At 41.5% G+C, this 21596-nt stretch overlaps 1 protein-coding gene across 10 annotated transcripts in view; it reads right to left on the reverse strand.

Annotated features, from left to right (window-relative positions):
- The window catches only part of stxbp5l (syntaxin binding protein 5-like), a 565552-nt gene that overhangs the window by 111866 nt on the left and 432090 nt on the right, over positions 1-21596 (reverse strand). For 5 of the 10 annotated variants that reach the window (XM_039745949.1, XM_039745945.1, XM_039745944.1 and 2 more), the window contains 2 exons: positions 10727-10813; positions 3326-3376 (listed from right to left, as the gene is read on the reverse strand). The exons of 4 other annotated variants lie outside the window; for them this stretch is intronic. In XM_039745949.1, the coding sequence (XP_039601883.1) occupies positions 3326-3376; positions 10727-10813 (138 nt within the window). The remainder of the gene's footprint in view (positions 1-3325; positions 3377-10726; positions 10814-21596) is intronic. One more of the 10 variants, XM_039745947.1, reaches the window with a different exon arrangement.

Consider the following 21596-nt stretch of genomic DNA (forward strand, 5'->3'; position numbering starts at 1 on the left):
CAAGCCGATCGATGAGGATATCACGTTGAACGTTGAATATCACGTCCGAAGCTGCCCTGAGAGCCGGAAGAATTACAAGAACACGTTTCCTTCGAATCAACCGCTGACAGCAAATCATTCGTCACTCTCAGTAGAGCTGATTCAGGGCTATAAAAGGATCCAGAAAGTGCTTTATACCGAGAGAAAACAACTTCCTCTGGAAAGAAAACAGAAATTTGAAATTGGGTGGAAAATTATTAAGAGGAGTCGCATCCAGGTTTACCATCTTAAGTAGTGGCTGAACCACCGTGCTGGGACTGGAGCGGGTCATCAACACTAGAATTACCACAGCCTACGAAAAAACTCGTAGATCCGTCCCACCTTAAATCTCTTTGCACCTCTCAATCAGCGTCTTTTGTCTTCTAAATATGTGGATAAGCAGCAAGCAGCCTGCTATCACATCCCCGACTCACACAGTTTTCTCAGCTCAAGTCTGCTTACCGGTTTTATAGAATGAGAAGTCAAGCAAAATGACACCTTTAATAAATACTATATACTATACCTTTCACCTTTTCCTTTATTTTTTTGTTTCTCCTCTAAGCACATTTTGCTCTTTTTGTTATTTTTGCCCCCCTTTAACTCCACCCTTTTTATTCTTTTTTTTCCCTGACAAATCTCAGGATTTCATTAGGACACGTCTGTGTTTACTGTATGGTCAGTTAGTCTTTTAGAAGAGCACATTTTTCACATTTTGCCCTAAGCACCTTCTTATTTTGCTCAGTGGTTAACCCAGCCCTGCTGAAGTGACGCTGTCTTCCTCCCCTTGTGACGTTACACCTGCCGGTCTCTTTAAGGAGGTTTTTGTAACCAGTGGCCCCAGTACTTTGGCACTCCTTTAACACTAGAAATACCAGAGCCTATGAAAAAGCTTGTAGATCCGTCCCACCTTAAATCCCTTCGCACCTCTTTGTCAGCGTCTTTTGTCCTTTAAATGTGTTGATAAGCAGCAAGTAACGATGTGTTTACATAGATCGTTGTAGACATGGAATACACATGAAAGGCAAGTGTTCCAAATAACGATATAGTATTTATAAAAGGTGGCATTTTGCTTGACTTCTCACTCTTTACAACTCAAAGCAACTGACATGCAGGTAAACAGTCTTGAGCTGAGAAAACTGTGCGGGGTGAGGAATGTGATAGCAGGCTGCTTATCAACACATTTACAAGACAAAAGATGCTGTTGGAGAGGTGCAAAGGGATTTAAGGTGGGGCGGATCTACAAGCTTTTTCATAGGCTCTGGTATTTCTAGTGTTAAAGGAGTGCCAAAGCACTGGGGCCACTGGTTACAAAAACCTCCTTAAAGAGACCGGCAGGTGTAACGTCACAAGGGGAGGAAGACAGCGTCACTTCAGCAGGGCTGGGTTAACCACTGAGCAAAATAAGAAGGTGCTTAGGGCAAAATGTGAAAAATGTGCTCTTCTAAAAGACTAACTGACCATACAGTAAACACAGACGTGTCCTAATGAAATCCTGAGATTTGTCAGGGAAAAAAAGAATAAAAGGTGGAGCTAAAGAGGGGAAAAAATAACAAAAAGAGCAAAATGTGCTTAGAGGAGAAACAAAAAAATAAAGGAAAAGGTGAAGGGTGCAACAACCATGAAGACAAATGATGGATTTGCAGCTGCTCATATTTAAAGCCATTCACAGTTTGATAAAGAGTTCAGCCTTAATTAATGAAGATGTTCACCAAATGGATTCTTTCTGCTGCAAAGCTGATTTATTAAAATGTGTAATAAGCTGTAGCTGAACTGATTAGCGGCGCACGGCCTACATCTACGGAAAAATGAGCCGAGCCTTACTGTCTACACGAAGCCAGCAGGAGGACTGATGGACAGACAGACGAGTGGGCGTTAAATGTGCTAAAAAACACGGCAGGTCTCCGCAGTCTCCCTGTGGCTTTTTGGAGGGTTCACATCAGTCCTCTCTGAACCGAACTTCATAATGTAAACTCACTTTGGGTTTACTCCAGAAACAGAGTTATTTAGGAAGACCAACATATAGGAAGAGCATTAAATAAGAGATAGATATGGAAAGGAGGAGAAAAAGGGAAGGCATGATATGATAGATAGATAGATAGATAGATAGATAGATAGATAGATAGATAGATAGATAGATAGATAGATAGATGTGAAAGGCACTATATGATAGATAGATAGATAGATAGATAGATAGATAGATAGATAGATAGATAGATAGATAGATAGATAGATAGATAGATAGATAGATAGATAGATAGATAGATAGATAGAGTGAGTGAGTGAGTGAAAGGCACTATATGATAGATCTGCTCTGCAATGGACAGACAGACACGTATGAAAGGCACCGCACAATAGACTGATAGACAGGAGTGAAAGGCGCTATATGAGGTAGCAGTGACGCTACTGGAGGTCTCCTTCGGCTCAGCTGATTGTTCCAAGCACTCTCTGATCTCTGGTGCAGTTGCTGCAGGGTGAGAGGCCAGTTTAGGTCAGAATGGTGTCAGAAGTGGGATGGTGTTACTTTAAGTCAGACAAAGTGAAGCAGTGCCAGACATTTGGGCCTGTTATGGTGGGAGCATTCGCTGCCCTTGCTGTTTCCACTTAAGGCTACACCTTATCTTCTTCAGCCTGGCCAGGCAGGTCAGCTGCATGTAAGGTTCATGGATGGGCCGAGTGTGGGGACTGGGATTCAGTTTCAGTCGTATTGGGTTCAAAGGGTAAACCTGATCTCTGTTTTAATCTGAAGAACACTGATTAGGTAACAAACCTGCAGAATAAATAATTAAACAGAGGGGTGAGAGGAAATGCAGATAAGACACATGAGAATACTTACACTAAAATGTTTACAAAGACCCCAACTCATTTAAAAAGAGCACTCCTGTGCAGTATCATTTGGACCACCTTTCTTATGGTTTGTCTCCCTCATGTCACCCACTGTGCCTTTAATGGATGAATGAATCCTATGAGGGGCCACCTCATGAAAATGGCAGACTCGAAGGCCGGCCCCCCGTCACCGCTACGCTCCGAGTCATGGACTGCTTCAGGAGTACATGAAGCCTTTGAATGTCACGCAAGACAATGAGAAAAGCCCACAAAGTGAGAGGCAGAAGAGACAAATGTCGGGCTCTCCAAGTGAGCTGAAAGTGAACGAAGCCAAAACAGAAATGAACGTCCTGTGTGATGGGAAACAACCAATCGAAACCAAGAAAGAGAACTGAAAACAATAACAGGACAAAAAATAAAAAATAAATAAATAAATGTCAAACAAGCAAAACCAAAAAAGCTGCTGGCTTTTCGCCTACCGTACCAAGATCAGTCTTAAGATCTGTCGGCAGACTTAACTTTCTTGGTCCTTTAACTGAAACAACAGGAAAAGGAAAGAAGGAAGTAGTTAATCACAAAAACAAAAGTGAAAAGCAAGCAGGAAGAAAAGAAATTGGAAATACAAAAAGTATGCAAACAAACAAACAAACAAACAAACAAACAAACAAACAAACAAACCAAAAAAACGTGCAGATGTTGCAAGCAGATGCTCTGGTGGGAACAGTCACATGCTGCACTTGCATTCCCGTATCAGCCGGGCGTCCACCATCACCTGTAAGCAGGAGGTTTTTCAGCTTGGAATTTAGCTGGAACGTCACGTCACGGCGCTCTTTTGGTTTAATATTTGAATGATTTCTCTGCGGGGTGAAATACGACAGTCATTTGATATGGGTGCTGAAACTTTTCCTCATGATTTTAAAGGGAGCTGCCATATTGTCAGCAAGAACAACTTTAACAGCGTACTGCGGGTTATCACCATGTTTCCCGTAGGAGAATAATTATTTTTTGCTCTATTTATTGGGTTAAATTATGTCAAAAGAAAATAATATGTAGGATGTTTTAGGTCATAACATCTGTTTTTTGTTATATTATTGCTACAGAGCTTAGTTTAGAGTTTGAAATTTTATTTTGGACCGTTTCCGCCGCCATTTTGTTATATCGCATGTGCCACTATTTTGTATCCCATTGCTTGACCCTAACACTAATCCATGCCAGGTTCAACAGGATGGGACTTCACTATCCAAGTTTCACGGATAAACCTTACGTGCTTTCCTCTTTGTTTATAAAATGTAAATCTTTTTTTGGTGCTGTTGGTTTGACGTGGGGCAGTACGGTGGCGCAGTGGGTAGCGCTGCTGCCTCCCAGTTAGGAGACCCGGGTTTGCTTCCATGCGTGGAGTTTGCATGTTGTCTGCGTGGGTTTCCTCCTAATGTCCAAAGACATGCAGCTTAGGTGCATTGGCGACTTTAAATTGTCCCTAGTGTGTGTGTGCTTGGTGTGTGTGTGCCCTGCGGTGGGCTGGCACCCTGCCCGGGGTTTGTTTCCTGCCTTGTGCCCTGTGTTGGCTGGGATTGGCTCCAGCAGACCCCCGTGACCCTGTAGTTAGGATATAGTGGGTTGGATAATGGATGGCTGCATGGATGGTTTTACGTGTGAATTTTTGACTTAACGACTCAAGTGTCCAAATAATTTCCCGTTTTTTTTTTTCATTTTCGTTACGTCCTGACCTTTATCGTTTTTTTATTTATCCTGATCAACTTCATTAAATCTCCTCTGCTTACCAAAACACAGAACACAGCTAAAGTCAATTTAAATTCAGATCTTTTGACGAAGCAAACACTTGAGGAAACGTTTGATTTGTTATCCGCAAACTCGGACAACTGCAAGCTGTGTGTGTCCGTCTTAAGGCAGATGACCTGCTGATGTCACACCGCTTGACCTTTGAAAGTCACATGGTGGCAACAGGCATCATTACTAAACAAACAGTACAAAATCCTGGCGCTTATAACCAAATGCAAAATGGCGTAGTAAAACTCAAATATTAATACGAAACTCGATCAAATTTAAAATGAAAACAACACCGTAAAATAAAACACGTCAGCCTGTTCCAGAACTTGAAACTCACAATGGAGGTCTGGTTGTAAGGTGGAAATTCAAAGCCCACCCTTCTGGCTTACCAAGAAAACAACAACAAAAACGTTGCAGTGATCTTCAGAGCTGTAGTCCTGCCAGTGAGGTCCATGGCGACAAAAATCAAACATTTTTACATTTCAAATTCCTGTTAACCATTTACTTGAACTTGTGGAGTTTGGAAGATTTCTTTACAATAAGGACTGAAATAACTGTTAACTGTAACTCCGCCTGATTAACATTCATCTCCCCATCCATAAATTTACTCTCTCATTTTCCAAACTAATTCTATTGTTGGGAATGGTGGGAGAAATTTAGAGAAATATTCATCACACGGTCAGAGCTTCTCTTTTTCGATTCTACTCATGGGTTCAATTTTCGTTTTCACAATCAGAATTTGTCGCCTTCAAGGTATCGACATTTGTTTGTTGATTCGCAAAAAGATTTATTTGTGTCCCTCTGACTACTCAATTTAACAGACGATAAAGCCATTCTCCTATTTTCCAATGATATTCCAATGTGAATGATATTAGCGTTTTAGAGAGAGGATCATTGGGCAGTCAGGACTTGCCTTTTTTGATTGAGTCTACTTACTCTAAGCTTCGGTTGTGTTCCGTGTTTCGACGATCTGACCGTGTTGCTTTCACAGTATTGACGTCAGCCTGTTAAGAGACAAAGATTTAGTTGTGCCCCCTAATTCCTTCATTTTCCGCATCCACAAATTCATTCTAATCATTTTTTAAAGCTATTCTACTTTCTTTCTGAATGGTATTGGCAATTTACACCAAAGGTTCATCGGGTAGTCAGGACTTCCCTTTCTCAAGTTTCGTTGCGTTTTGTGTTTCAGCGATCTGACCGTGTTGCTTTGATGGTATTGACGTCGGCCAGTCAAGATTCAGTAAGCTAGTTGGGCCCACCAAACGCTTCATTTCCCCTCTGAAATTTGATTCTCTCAGTTTCTAAAAATGTTCTACTATCTTTCTGAACGGTATCAGCGATTTAGATCAGCGGTTCTCAAACTTTCGTATTTCGCGCCCCACTTTTCTACCAGGAATAATTCTGCGCCCCTGCATAATATTAGATAGATGAGAATAACCCCTAATACAACTAAAACAGGTACGAGACTCGTGCGGTGTCGCGGTATCATTTTTAACTCCATAAGATTTGCATGTGTTCGGCTAACTTCGATGAATTTGTAGTTTATTTTTTTTTAAGTGCTTTAATAAACTGTTAAAATGCCTTGTGTGGTTTTTGGTAGTAATTCTAATCCTGAAAACAAAGAATAAATTATTTATTCTTATTTAATTATTTTTTGATGTAAAGAAACGATTAAATATGTTTTAGTTTTTAAAAACCTCGTAAACTAGGACACCGATGAAGTCAATCTGCGTAAGACGAACGTATTTTCATCCGACAAATATTATAGCACTGTTAGTTGTATCATGAAAATAACCGAATACGCAGTCAATTATTGAACTCAACTTGGCAATATTGGCTACGCTGCCAATGGGGTGCAGTCGCGCCACACTATCACCTGATCTACTGTTACTCAAATGTTTGCGACAGACACCGATACGTCTTCGAACTTTCTGGATTGAAAATACGCGACTATAAAAGCAGCGGCAGCGCTCATCATAGAAACAAACTTCAAATAGAAAAGGAGCTCAGAGTGTCTCGATATAAATAGATAGATAGATAGATAGATAGATAGATAGATAGATAGATAGATAGATAGATAGATAGATAGATAGATAGATAGATAGATAGATAGGGCACTATATAATAGATAGATAGATAGATAGATAGATAGATAGATAGATAGATAGATAGATAGATAGATAGATAGATAGATAGATAGATAGATAGATGTGAAAGGCACTATAAGATAGATAGATAGATAGATAGATAGATAGATAGATAGATAGATAGATAGATAGATAGATAGATACTTTATTAATCTCGAATATCAAACCAAATCTGGACAGGCTGTGCACTTTACAGCAGGCACATATTAGTCATTATGCCATAGAAATGTTTTATTTTAATTTTAGTTATAATGCATTCGTTGTGATTTATGCTTGCAAATTTAAATTTGAAATAAAAATGTAAAAAATTAATTTTGATGTCTTGTTCATTTATTCGACGCCCCCCTTGTACAGCTTCATCGCCCCTCCAGTTTGAGAACCGCTGATTTAGCCAAAGGTTTATCGGACAGTCAGGACTCCCCTTTTTCGAGTCTATGTGTGTTTCGGTTTCGTTTTCTATTTCGCCGATCTGACTGTGTTGTTTGGTATTTACGTCAGCCTTAAAGAGTTACTTGTGTCCCTTGATTGCTTCATTTCACAGTCCACAGGCTCTTTCTCTAATTTTCCAAAGAAACTTTAAAAATCTTTGCAAACAACTTTTAACGATTTACAGAAAGGTTCGTCAGGCAGTCAGGACTTCTCTGTTTTAATTCCACTTACTTTGAGTTTGGGACATTTTGACTACCGCGTCATGTTGCTTTTATGGTATCAACATCAGCCTGGTAATACTCGTTATTAGCTTTGCCCCTGATTCTTTCATTTCTGGTCTACAGATGTAGCCTCTTATTTTCCAAAAAAAATGTCATAATCTATATGAATGGTATTAGAGATTTAAAAAAAGTTTGATAACGCAGTCAGGACTTCTCTTTTGTAGTCTAAGTACACAAATTTTGTTTGCATTTTAATGCTTCCACCGTATTGCTTTTAAGGTGTTGACGTCAACCTGCTAAGACTCAAAGAGTCAATCTGATTTTCTCAATTTTTAAAAATATTCTATTGTTCTGAATGGTATTGGTGATTTAAAGAAACTTAGTAAATTAAACTTTTGTAAGATTTGTGTTTTCAATGATCTGACTGCGTTGCTTTCACAGTATTGACATCAGCCTGTTAAGAGTCAAAGATTTAGTTGTGTCCTCCAATTACTTCAATTTCCCTTAACAAATTAATTTTCTTAGTTTTTAAAAAGATTCTACTATCTTTCTTAATGGTACTAGTGATTAATACCAATGTTCATCGGAGAGACAGGACTTCCCTTTTTTGAGTCAACTTACTAAAACTTTTGGTTGCATTTTGTGTTTTTTTGACAATCTGACCGGCTTAGGACTTCTTTTTGGAGTCTAAGTACACAAATTTTGGTTGCATTTTGACGATTCCACCATGTTGATTTTAAGGTGTTGACGTTAACCTGTTAAGACTCAAAGAGTCAGCTTGTACCCCACAGATTTCTTCAACTCCCATCCACAATTTGATTCTTTAATTTTTTTAAAATATATGTCTATGTTTCTGAATGGTATTGGTGATTTAAAGAAAGATTAATTGGGAAGTCTGCACTTCCCTTTTTTGGGTCTACTTACTAAAAGCTTCGGTCGCGATTTATATTTTCAATGATCTGACTGCGTTACTTTCGCGGTATTGACTTCAGCCCGTTAAGAGTCAAAGATTTAGTTTTGTCCTCCAATTACTTCAATTTCCCATAACAAATAAATTTTCTTAATTTTTAAAAAGATTCTACTATCTTTCTGAAAGGTACTAGTGATTTAGACCAATGTTCATTGGAGAGACAGGACTTCTCTTTTTCGAGTCTACTTACTAAAGCTTTTGGTTGCATTTTTTTGTGTTTTTTGACAATCTGACCGTGTTGTTTTCATGGTATTGACGTCAGCCTGTTAAGAGTCAAAGAGTTAGTTGTGTCCCCCTGATTGCTTCTTTTCCCGACCCACCGGTTGATTCTCTCATATTCTAAGCAAACTACTAAGATCTTTGTGAAAAACATTAATGATTTACAGAAAGGTCCATCAGGCAGTCAGGACTTCTCTGTTTAGATCCTACTTATTTTGAGATATTTTGAGCATCAGGACATGTTGCTTTCTTGGTGTCGATGTCAGCCTGATGATATTCATTGAGTTAGTTTTGTACCTGATTGCTTAATTTCAGGTCTACAAATTCATCCCCTCATTATTTCAAACAATCTGTGCAAATGGTATTAGCGATCTAAAGAAAGTTTCATCGCGCAGTTAGGACTTCTTTTTGGAGTCTAAGTACACAAATTTTGGTTGCATTTTGACGATTCCACCGTGTTGATTTTAAGGTGTTGACGTTAACCTGTTAAGACTCAAAGAGTCAGCTGTGCCCCACAGATTTCTTCAACTCCCATCCACAATTTGATTCTTTCAATTTTTTAAAATATATGTCTGTTTCTGAATGGTATTGGTGATTTAAAGAAAGATTAATTGGGAAGTCTGCAATTCCCTTTTTTGAGTCTACTTACTAAAAGCTTTGATTACAATTTTTGTTTTTGCTAATCTGACCGTGTTGCTTTCATGGCATTGACGTCAGCCTGTTAAGAGTTAAAGATTTAGTTCTGTCCTCCAATTACTTCAATTTCCCATAACAAATGAATTTTCTTAATTTTTAAAAAGATTCTACTATGTTTCTTAATGGTATTAGTGATTTAGACCAATATTCATCGGAGAGACAGGACTTCCCTTTTTCGAGTCAACTTACTAAAACGTTTGGCTGCATTTTGTGTTTTTTGACGATCTGACCGTGTTGTTTTCATGGTATTGACGTCAGCCTGTTAAGAGTCAAACAGTTAGTTGTGTCCCCCTAATTGCTTCATTTCCCGGCCCACCGGTCGATTATCTCATATTCTAAGATCTTTGCGAAAAACATTAATTATTTAGAGAAAGGTCCATCAGGCAGTCAGGACTTCTTCTACCTATTTTGAGATATTTTAACCCCTCATTTTTCAAACAATCTCTGCGAATGGTATTAGCGATCTAAAGAAAGTTTCATCGTCATCATTTTTTGAGTCCACTTACTACAACTTTGGACTGCGTTTTGTGTTTTGACCGTCCGCTGGCGTTGCTTTCATGGTGTTGAAATCAGCCTGTTACAACTCAAAGAGTTATTTTACCCGCTGATTGCTTCATTCCCCATCCACAAATTCATTCCCTTGTCCTTTTGTATGTGAATTTCTATCTACTCCCAACTATGAGTGGCCTCTCTGATGATCCACCTCAGTCATTTACGAAAAGCAGGCTAATGACGTGTGACTAGTTACTTTCGTCCCTTTTCTGTTCATTGTCATTGATTACACCTTTAGATGTTCATTTTGCGGCTCATTTCCAGTTCATCGATCCAACAGACGGTGATATCAAGGAGCGCTCTGAAGGAAAGCACTTAATCCTTGAGACTCCTATTGATCTGGTAATTGGAAGTACGAGGTCCACTTACTGACCTTGTGCGTCTCATCACAGGCCGCAAGGCTCTCCTCAGGTTTTGACCTCAGATGGATTTAACTCTGTCTGGCCCGTTTCTTTCATTATTTTCATTTCATTTTTCGTTATTAGTCCATGACAGGGATTTTTCCTGCTGGACACATCAATCAAAAGTGACTCAGAAAATACAAAGCTGCAAAATCGCCTTTTACTACAACTGAACTTGTCATGAATCGGACATCTTGAAAATCCTCTGCCTACAAGTGACATTATTTGATTGGCTGATGCAAGCAGTTCTCTTATGTCTTTTGGTGCATTAACTCACGAGTAACCATATTTGTCCAATGATTAGGCAAGCATGGGATATAAATGTGTGAGTATGCTTGTCACATGGAAGGAGAAATGTCAGTAACACGGATGGCTGATGACGTAGAAACAATGGTCATGCAGAACATCTCAACCTCCATCCACCTTTGGAGACATGTACTCATCTGATGGCGTCCTCCTTACCATTGTCCAGCAAGTAAAAAACTGGACTGTAGTGACCGGCTTTCACATTACTCGGAATTTCATTATGAGAGGCAGTGGAGTGAGGAACTGAAATAAAGTTATACAATATGACAGGATTTGGTTTATTACAAAATTCAGGAAGCAAATAAAAAAAGAAATCTAATACACAAACCCACAAACTGTATGACTAGGCACTCGTGATGAGCAGACCATCAAAGTGAATGAGGCAGTGACCCCCATACTCGGCCGAGTGAAAGGGCTTGAAGAATTAAGAAGAAGAAGACGCCATACATTTAGTACGGTTTGGGGGGCGCAATCAAAAAAAATAAAAAAGCAACACGTGTCATGTGGCTGAAAACATGAAAGAACACAGAGTTAGGTGGGCTTACCTGGCAAACATGGGCAAAGGGGTCTGAAGAACAACCTGAGGGAGGTGCATACACAATGTCTATGGCGCTTAAACAATACCGGGATGTATTGACAGATGAGAAAATAAAAAAACTTTGCCATCTGTTACCGATGACATATACATGGACAGAAGTGAAAGGCACTATATAACAGGTAGATACATAGGTGGATGGAAAAGGCACTATATAATCAATACATAGATACACAGACAAATATACTGTAGAACTTAACAGGACTATATAATAGATAGATAGATAGATAGATAGATAGATAGATAGATAGATAGATAGATAGATAGATAGATAGATAGATAGATAGATAGATAGATAGATAGATAGATAGATAGATAGAGATAAAAACCAGAAGTTTGACATTCAGCTCGTTGTCCAGTCCATGGCTGCTTTGCTTTCTCCACTGCTTCGCCCTAATGATTGTTTGCTACCCTGTAATAAATCAATGGCTCCACTTTTAGCCCCAGAGACAACTGACATCAGGCAGGCCAGAGTAGTTCTTCTTAATGGGAGGTCCCGCCTGGTGCCCCACTCCCCCACCCAACCGGTTGGATCCTCCTTGACCTGCAATAGGATAAGAAGTGTTGAAAGTGCATGGATGGCTTGGTTGAAGTCTGCAGAAATAAACACTCCATTTTATTAGTATGGCATCGATCTCATTAATGCCACATTGCTGATCCTGTACATTGCAGAATAAATGGGTGACCCCCAGTGTCCTGAATTTTCCAATTTCAAAGCACTGTTCCCCGTTCTTCTTACTTTTTTCCCTGAGTTTCTTCCTTCCGTGTCCCCCTTTCTGTGCTCACAGGGCCTTTTCTTCTCCCTGTTTATCTGTCTTTGAGTCTTTTAATGACTGGCCTTGTATTTCCCTTTACGTTGGCTTTCTCTCCTGAGTGTCATTTACATATTGCCCGTCACATCTCTCAAATCTTTTACTTTTGTATATCGCGGTGCCTTTCCTGCCTACTGTATCTGTGTAATAATTACTGTGTGCAGTGCCTTTTCTATCTAGTTACTATATAATTTAATCTCCCTTTCTGTTATTTATCTATTATATAGCACCTTTCCTGTCTATCACTGTAATGATTATTCTCTGTATTTTCTATTTATCTGTCATATAGTGCCTTGCCTCTCTCTCTCTCTCTCCCTCTCTATGTGTCACCTGGTTTTGTTCCGGGGGCGCCACCATGTTGGAGTTGAGTTATTAGGACATAATGTCCACTTGCTGATACCTCGGACCCCCGTGACATCACTGGCGAGACACTTTAAAAGCTGGCGGTCAATATCACAGGCTGCCCTTTACAAACTTTCCCACCATCGGTTTCTCTCTTTTTTTCTAATTCCAGTTTCCGTTCTTTTGGCTACGATTTCTAGCGGACCTTTTCAATGTTACGTTTTTTGACTTTTTTGATTTTCCTGCCTGTCTTACATTTTGCGTTGATCTTCCAGTCTGCTATTCTTGCCACTTTATTTTCTACTTTATTTTGTCCGAACAGCAGCAGGTGTCAGCAAGAGAATTTAAAAGGAATATTTTCGACAATTTACACTGCTAAGGTGTGCGGGTGTAATTAATCGAAAAACGACGATGGAGACACAATTTGGTCCAATAAATTATTAAAATAAGACAACTAAATGATCAGAGAGTGAGCGCTCATCTCTTAGAGCTGTCATGAATCTGCCGCTGCGAATTTTCCGCCCCTCATTAATTCATGATTACGGAATATCTGAATATTCTGCTGGAATAATCCTGAATAATGCATGACAGATGAACGCACTTTCATGCGCACACCTGAAATTCATTTCGGCATATTATGACAATATTCTAAATGCATTAATTGGCAATCCCGTGTGGCGAGGCTCTGTTTTGATTCCCCAGGTCCTCGTCTTCAGCCGCGTGACGTCTTTGCATTTATTTATCTCGTTATTTTCTGAGGACCGGAGGCTCCAAGTTTCTCAGGAAGGTTAAAAGACCATCTTGATTTGCCGCCTCGTTATTAGCTCTTCTGAGAACTGTTCACCGAAAATCACACAATCATTGACACTCGTGCCAAAGATTAGGGGGGGGCAACGACTAAAAGCAAGAAAACTAGAAAACTACAGAGGTCCTTCCCACAACACCGTGCATTTGAATTGAAGACCTGCCTATCCCGCTCATTCATTGGTCAAGAATCCTGTCTTCAATTCAAAAGCACATTATTGTCGAATGACCTCTGTCCTGTTGACATTTAAAGCTGACTTTTCAGGAAGTTATTGTTAATAATTTGTTAGCAAAAAGTGAACAGATTTTTTCTCTATATGCAGATGACATCCATCCATCCATTATCCAACCCGCTATATCCTAACTATAGGGTCACGGGGGTCTGCTGGAGCCAATACAGGGCACAAGGTAGGAAACAAACCCGGGCAGGGCACCAGCCCACCACAGGGCACACACACACACACACACTAGGGGCAATTTAGGATCGCCAATCCACCTAACTGGCATGTCTTTGGACTGTGGGAGGAAACCCACGCAGACACGGGGAGGACATGCAGACTCAACACAGGGAGGACGCGGGAAGCCAACCCAGGTCTCCTAACTGCGAGGCAGCAGCGCTACCCACTGTGCCACTATGCCACCCTGCAGATGACATGGTACTGTATATACAGTGGGTACAGAAACGAATCCCCCCTTTGAAATATTCCCATTTTGTTTTGCTTTACAGCCTTAAATGAAAACACACACAAAAAAATATTTCTTCCCAGCTTTACGTACTCAATGCCACCTCTAACAGCCAAGTGAAAGACATCACAGCTACAGTTCAGAAAAATGATAAAATACTAAAGTCTGTCTGTCCATCTGTCACATGATTCCAGTTATGCAAAAACTATAAATAAATAAATAAATAAACTGTATATAAGTATGCATATATATATATATATATATATATATATATATATATATATATATATATATATATATATATATATATATATATATATATATATATACAGTGGGTATAGAAAAGAACCCCCCCTTTGAAATATTCCCATTTTCTTTTACTTTACAGCCTTAAATGAAAACACACTAGCCAATATTTTTCCAGCTTTATAGCCGCTAACATCCAAGTGAAGGATATCACAGCTACAGTTCGGAGTTCAGAAAGCTTATAAAAAATCCAAAACAAGACCTACTGAGATTAATAAAAGATCCCCCCAATGTCAATGTCATTTTGTTGACCCCCCCCTTTTGCTTTAATGACAGCCTGGAGTCTCCTGATTCTTCTCTATCAGCTTTGCTCATCTAGATTTGAGACCACTCAATATTTGCCCCCCACTCTTCTTTACAGTTCGGTCACATTGGATGGTGAGTGTTGGTGGTCTGCTATCTTCAGATCTTTCCACAGATTTTCACTGTGATTTAGGTCTGAGCTCTGACTGGCCACACCAGGACATTCACTTTTTTCTCCTTCAGCCACCGTTGTGGTCAGTTTTGTTGTGTGCTTCGGGTCGTTGTCGTGTTGAAAGGTGAACATTCTGCCCATCTTCAGCTTTCTGGCAGAGGGTAGCAGGTTTTCCTCCAGAATTTGATGGTATTTTTCCCCATCCATTTCTCTTTCTACCCTAATGAGAGCCCCAGGCCCCCCACAACAGGATGCTGCCCCCTCCATGCTTTACTGTAGGTATGGTGTGTTGTGGATGGTGAGCTCCTTTGGTGTTGAGGGCAAATGGTTTGATTTTGGGCTCATCTGACCATAAGACCTTTTTCCACTTGGCATCAGAATCTTCAAGGTGCATTCTGGGAAAGCTTAAATGAGCCTTCATGTGGCCTTTCTTGATAAGTGCGACCCTCCTGAACAAGCCACCATTGTGGAGTGCTTGTCAAATTGTTGTCACATGCACACCATTAATGACCACTCTGTGCCATCAAATCCTGTAACTCCTTCAAAGTGGCCATTGTCCTCTTGGTGGCCTCTCTTACCAGTTTCCTCCTTGCTCTTCCTTCCAGTTTGAAGGATCCAGGGAGGGTCCTAGTTGTACCAAACACTTCTTTATGATGGACTTTACTGAGCTCCTTGGGATTGATGAAGCCTTTGAGATTTTTTTGCCTCCATCTCCTGCTTTGTGTCCGTCCACAACTCTATCTCTGAGATCTTCTGAAAGTGACCTGCCACCCATAGTCAGTTGTTTGCTGTCATTTGCTCTACCAAGCAAGGGAATGAATGGACCAGGAGCAGCTTCACTGATCACACTCATTACAACTGGTCACCGGTGGAAGGAAGCCAGTAACTGGTCAATGGTGGGAATGGTGGGCACTGACACTTGATTGAGTTTAGGAGGATGGGGTCCTTTATTAATCTCAGGATTTCTTGTTTTTGATTATTTATAATTCTTCTGAACTGTAGCTGTGATGTCTTTCACTTGGATGTTAGAGGTGGCATTGAGTAAGTAAAGATGGAAAAAATAGAAATGTGTGTGTTTTCATTTAAGGCTGTAAAGCAAAAAAAATGGGAATATTTTGAGGGGGGGGGATTCTTTTCTATAGCCACTGTATATCAGATCCACAAAATACTGTGCCAGCAATCCTAACAGCACTAGCAAGATTTCAAAAGATTTCTGTTTCCCAGAATGAATCTGAGTAAAAGGGAGCTCTTCCCAGTGAATTCTCCAGCACACAATTTTAGATTGGATGCCTTCCCTTTACTCATCCCAGATCAGTTTTAACCCCTTGTAGACGACTGTCACGAAATCGCCTGAATGCAGCCGAGGTGGTGTATGTATCCCACCAATGCCAGCTGATGCGTATTCGATACGTACCATGGATCATATTAGAAGCACTGGTCACGCCATCTAGCAGTCGTAGTGGAAACTACATCTGCCTGATGGAAGCGAAGCGTTGGTGTGGCCGTGCACACGGATTTGTCTAAATTTGAATTTTTGTTTCGTCTGATACAATTTCTTGTAGTACAAATTTGTTCGTTTTTCACATACCCCTTGGGGTCAGAGTGCAGGGTCAGCCATTGTACAGCGCCCCCGGAGCAATTGCAGGTTAAGGGCCTTGCTCAAGGGCCCAGCAGAGTAGGATCTCTTTTGGCAGTGAAGGGGATTCAAACAGGCAACCTTTGGGATGCCAATGCAGATCCTTAGCCTCAGAGCCACCACTCGGCCCTAAGAATTAAGTTGTGTTAAGATAAAAATACGTATTGTTTGCTTGTGTGCTCAATTCAGATGAACAATCTCCACTTAATTTCAACAGAGTATAATTACAGATTGTCACTGGGCGTGTAACAGACAACAATGAAGCTGCATTCAGAATCTGCCAGCACGGGTGCAATGCCAACAAGACCAAAGAAGTGATTCTGGACTTTAGGACCACTAAAAAGGCCAATCACAGTCCGATAACAATCAATGCAGATGCTGTGGAGAGAATTTCCAGCTTTAAGTTTCTAGGAGTCACCATCATCTCAGAGGACCTGTCCTGGGCTGGAATAGGCAAAGCACAACAACGCCTCGATTTTCTCAGGAAGATAAGGAGAGCTGGCCTCCTCCAGAAGCTGCTGGTTCATTTCTATAGATCACGGGTGTCCAACTCCAGGCCTGGAGGGCCACAGTGGCTGCAGGTTTTCTTTCTAACCCTTTTCCTAATCAGTGTCCAGTTTTCACTGCTAATTAACTTCTTTTCCTTTTATTTTAATAGCCCTGTTTTTAAGGATTAAGTCTTAAGTATTAAATGACAGCCAAACAGAAACGAGACATCAAACGAGCCAACAGATGATGAGCTAATCGGGGCTTCAAACTCCAACCAGTTCCTTAATGAGAAGCTGATTCTTGCTGTTAATTAAGCCCGTTATTCAACTCCATGGCTTGTTGTTGCTCTCTTTTTGCCATTTCTAGAACTGTTGATATTCAGTTTTTTCTAAGAACTCCTAAAATGTTTTGGTAACCTGAGGGATCAACCTTACTGAGACCTTCATCTTTAGTTTCAGATTTTGTTTGATGGTACAGGTCAGCTGGTCAGGTCCTGCTTGTTTTATGTCACATTACTGTCCGGCTGCTAATTAACGAAAAAACAACTAAGTGGCCGGAGTCAAGCTAATTAAAGTTGAGGCTAAAGAAGTTAATTAGCATCAAAAACTGGTCACTAATTAAGAAGATGGTGAGAATGAAAACCTGCAGCCACTGCGGCCCTCCAGGACTGGAGTTCGACACCCCTGCTCTAGATGAACTATAGAGAACATCGTAACTAACGGCATGATGGCCTGCAGGTATACCAGCTACACCAAGGGTGCTAAAGCGGGTCATAAAACAGCAGAGGCCATTACTGGGACTGAACTGCCATCACTCTCATTGTGTGAGAAGGGCCAGAAACATTCTCAAGGACAAAACTCATCCTGGAATATCTTTGTTTGAGCTCCTCCCGTCAGGAAGACGCCTTAGGTCAATCCGTGGACGCACAAACCATCTGCCATAAACTTTCTGAACTCTGAATCTCCTCAGTCTGAGATCATTTTTAATTGAACATGTGCAATAAGCTATATTGGTAATGTGCAATATGCTAATGTAATACAATATAGAATATCCATCCATTATCCAACCCACTATATCCCAGCTACAGGGTCACAGGGGTCTGCAGGAGCCATTCCCAGCCCACCGCAGGGCACATACAATCACCAAGCACAATTTAGGATTGCCAATACACCTCACATGCATGTCTTTGGACTGTGGGAGGAAACCCACGCAGACACGGGGAGAACATGCAAACTCCACGCAGGGAGGACCCGGGAAGTGAACACCCAGGTCACCTTACCGCGAGGCAGCAGCGCTACTCACTGCGCCACCGTGCCACCCCTTGGTAATCCTGAATTGAAAAAAGTTCACGACTGAGTGGTAGGAGGTTGGAAGACACAGAGAGTGATAAAGGCCATGGAGTACTGTGGATGCGGAGTATAATTTAACTCCAGTGGGTGGCTTCTGTACTTGAGGTAGTTCAGTAGGGAAGTAGCGGGGGTCCCTCGTGCCCCCCGGATCATTTCCTTATTCTCCCTCTCTCTTTTCTGCCGATCTAGGATGGCAGTGCATGTTATAATCGTGCTGGTCTCCTAACTGCGAGGCAGCAGCGCTACCCACTGCGCCACCGTGCCACCCACAATATAGAATATGTCATGTACTGTTCATTAACAGGTGCGATAACAATGTATGCTGCTGTACTTTGAGCAGTAATAATGTGCTCTGGTTACTTGATCACTTAACACTGTATGCGACATATTTGGAATTATCTGACTTTTCTTTAATTGCACCTTGGGGCTGTCACAAAAAGTCATTTCGTTGTGTTACACAATGACAATCAAGTGCTTGAACTATAGAAATAAATGTTGTTGACTCAGACATGACGGTGCAGTAAGTTAGTCGGTTTTACTGTTTCCTTAACATAACACTGCATTTCTGGACATTTGGTTCATTAGCTCAGGGGTCCTGGAGGACCACCGTGGCTGCAGATTTTCATTCTAACCCTTTTTTTTTTTTTTAATAAGTGCCCTGTTTGTGCTACTGATTAATTGATTTGCTTTTTTAAGATTTGTTCCCTTGAATTTCTTCTTTGTTCCTCTGAATTGCTTCGTGTCTCTCCTTAAACAGAAACGAAATGTGAAGTGAGGGAGAGAGCAGAAGACCAGCTAAGTCAGGGCCTCAAACTCCAACCAATTTCACTCCAACCGGCTGCTCAATGAGATGACAACTCTTGCCGTTAATTAAACTCGTTCTTTAATTCTGCGGCTTATTGCTGCTCTCGTGGCGCCTTAGCAGACATTTCTGAAATTGTTGATCTTCTCTTTTCTGTAGTGTGTGCTTGGTGTGTGTGTGTGTGCCCTGCAGTGGTCTGGCACCCTACCCGGGGTTTGTTTCCTGCCTTGCACCCTGTGTTGACTGCGATTGGCTCCACCAGACCCCCTTGACCCTGTAGTTAGGATATAGCGGGTTGGATAATGGATGGATGGATGGAAGTTCAAATGTTTTGTGGACCTAAGAAGATCAAACTTCAGATATTGTGTGATGGACACCAGTTGTTTTGGCTCATTTTGTATCTCATGATTGTTTGGTTGCTAATTAAGGAAAAAGAAACAATTAAGGGGTCTGAGTCTTCAAGAGCAACTCCATGAAAATTAATTCAAAAGAAGTTAATGAGCAGCAAAAACTGGTCACTCATACAGAAAAGGGTGAGAATGAAAACCAGCAGCTACAGGGGTCCTCCAGGACCGAGGTTGGAGACCCCTGCTCTAAAGCATAACGACACAACTCCAACATGACGGTGCAGCAGGTCGAGGTTTTACTGTTAAACATGACATTGCATTTCCGGACATTTTGTTTGTTAAGATTCTCCGTTACTTTGAAAATTTTGTCAAGGTGATGGACAGAAACCCGATGCGTTTCAGCAGTTTGGTCCCGAGAAAAGTGAAGCCAAAGTGAAGGAAGGTGTTTCTGTTGTTCCTGAAATCCGTGAACTGATTTTTGACGAGGGCACGGTGGTGCAGTGGTAGCGCTGCTGCCTCGCAGTTAGGAGACCCTTAAGGGTTCACTTCCCGGGTCCTCCCTGCGTGGAGTTTGCATGTTCTCCCCGTGTCTGCGTGGGTTTCCTCCCACAATCCAAAGACATGCAGGTTAGGTGGATTGGCGATTCTAAATTGGCCCTCGTGTGTGCCCTGTGGCGGGTTGGCACCCTGCCCAGGATTGGTTCCTGCCTTGTGCCCTGTGTTGGCTGGGATTGGCTCCAGCAGACCCCCGTGACCCTGTATTTGGATTCAGCGGGTTTGAAAATGGATGGATGGATTTTTGATGAGGAGGTCAAGAGGAAACTGAATCAGCAGCCTCATTCGTGCGGGTTGTTGTCCGGAATTTTCTTGGCAGTCACAGAGCAGAGAATAACGCTGAGCTTGTGGAGAACCTGCTGGGAGCCCGAAGGTCACTGGAGACGTCGTGTTTTACATTCTCATCTCGACATTTTTCCTCCAACTCTGGGCGATGTCAGAGATGGGTATAGGGAAAGATTTCATCAAGATAGAAAGGTGATGGAAAAACCGATATCAGGGCGGGAAAAATTCACTCCGAGCATGATGGGAGACTACTGTTGGTTCATACAAAGAGAGACAGATGTGCGGTACAAGCGCAAAAGAGAGGGCCTCCACCACGCTGACCTCACTTTTATATTGAGGTAAATTGACATACAGTGGCTTGCAAAAGTATTCGGGCCCCCTTGAAATTTTCCACATTTTGTCACATTACAGTCACAAACCAATTTCATTGGAATTCCACGTGAAAGACCAACACAAAGTGGTGTACACGTGAGAAGTGGAACGAAAATCATACACGACTCCAAACATTTTTTACAAATAAATAATTGCAAAGTGGGGTGTGCGTAATTATTGAGCCCCCTCAGTTGCCCATAGACATTGCCCGATGGGTGCTAATGACTACATAGAGTGCCCCTGTGTGTCATCTAATGTCCGTACAAATACAGCTGCTCTGTGACGGCCTCAGAGGTTGTCTAAGAGAATATTGGGAGCAACAACACCATGAAGTCCAAAGAACACACCAGACAGGTCAGGGATAAAGTTATTGAGAAATTTAAAGCAGGCCTAGGCTACAAAAAGATTTCCAAAGCCGTGAACATCCCACGGTGCACTGCTCAAGCGATCATTCAGAAATGGAAGGAGTATGGCACAACTGTAAACCTACCAAGACAAGGCCGAACAAGGAGAGCGCTGATCAGAAATGCAGCCAAGAAGGCCCATGGTGACTCTGGACGAGCTGCAGAGATCTACAGCTCAGGTGGGGGAATCTGTCCATAGGACAACTATTAGTCGTGCACTGCACAAAGTTGGCCTTTATGGAAGAGTGGCAAGAAGAAAGCCATTGCTAACAGAAAACCATAAGAAGTCCCGTCTGCAGTTTGCCACAAGCCATGTGGGGGACACAGCAAACATGTGGAAGAAGGTGCTCTGGTCAGATGAGACCAAAATGGAACTTTTTGGCCAAAATGCAAAACGCTATGTGTGGCGGAAAACTAACACTGCACATCACTCTGAACACACTGTCAAATATGGTGGTGCAGCATCATGCTCTGGGGGTGCTTCTCTTCAGCAGGGACAGGGAAGCTGGTCAGAGATGATGGGCAGATGGATGGAGCCAAATACAGGACAATCGTGGAAGAAAACCTCTTGGAGTCTGCAAAAGACTTGAGACTGGGGCGGAGGTTCACCTTCCAGCAGGACAACGACCCTAAACATAAAGCAAGGGCAACAATGGAATGGTTTAAAACAAAACATATCCATGTGTTAGAACGGCCCAGTCAAAGTCCAGATCTCAATCCAATCGAGAATCTGTGGCAAGATCTGAAAACTGCTGTCCACAAACGCTGTTCTTCTGATCTGACTGACCTGGAGCTGTTTTACAAAGAAGAATGGGCAAGGATTTCAGTC

Source organism: Polypterus senegalus, chromosome 2, assembly GCF_016835505.1.
Source record: "Polypterus senegalus isolate Bchr_013 chromosome 2, ASM1683550v1, whole genome shotgun sequence".
Lineage (NCBI taxonomy): Eukaryota > Metazoa > Chordata > Cladistia > Polypteriformes > Polypteridae > Polypterus > Polypterus senegalus.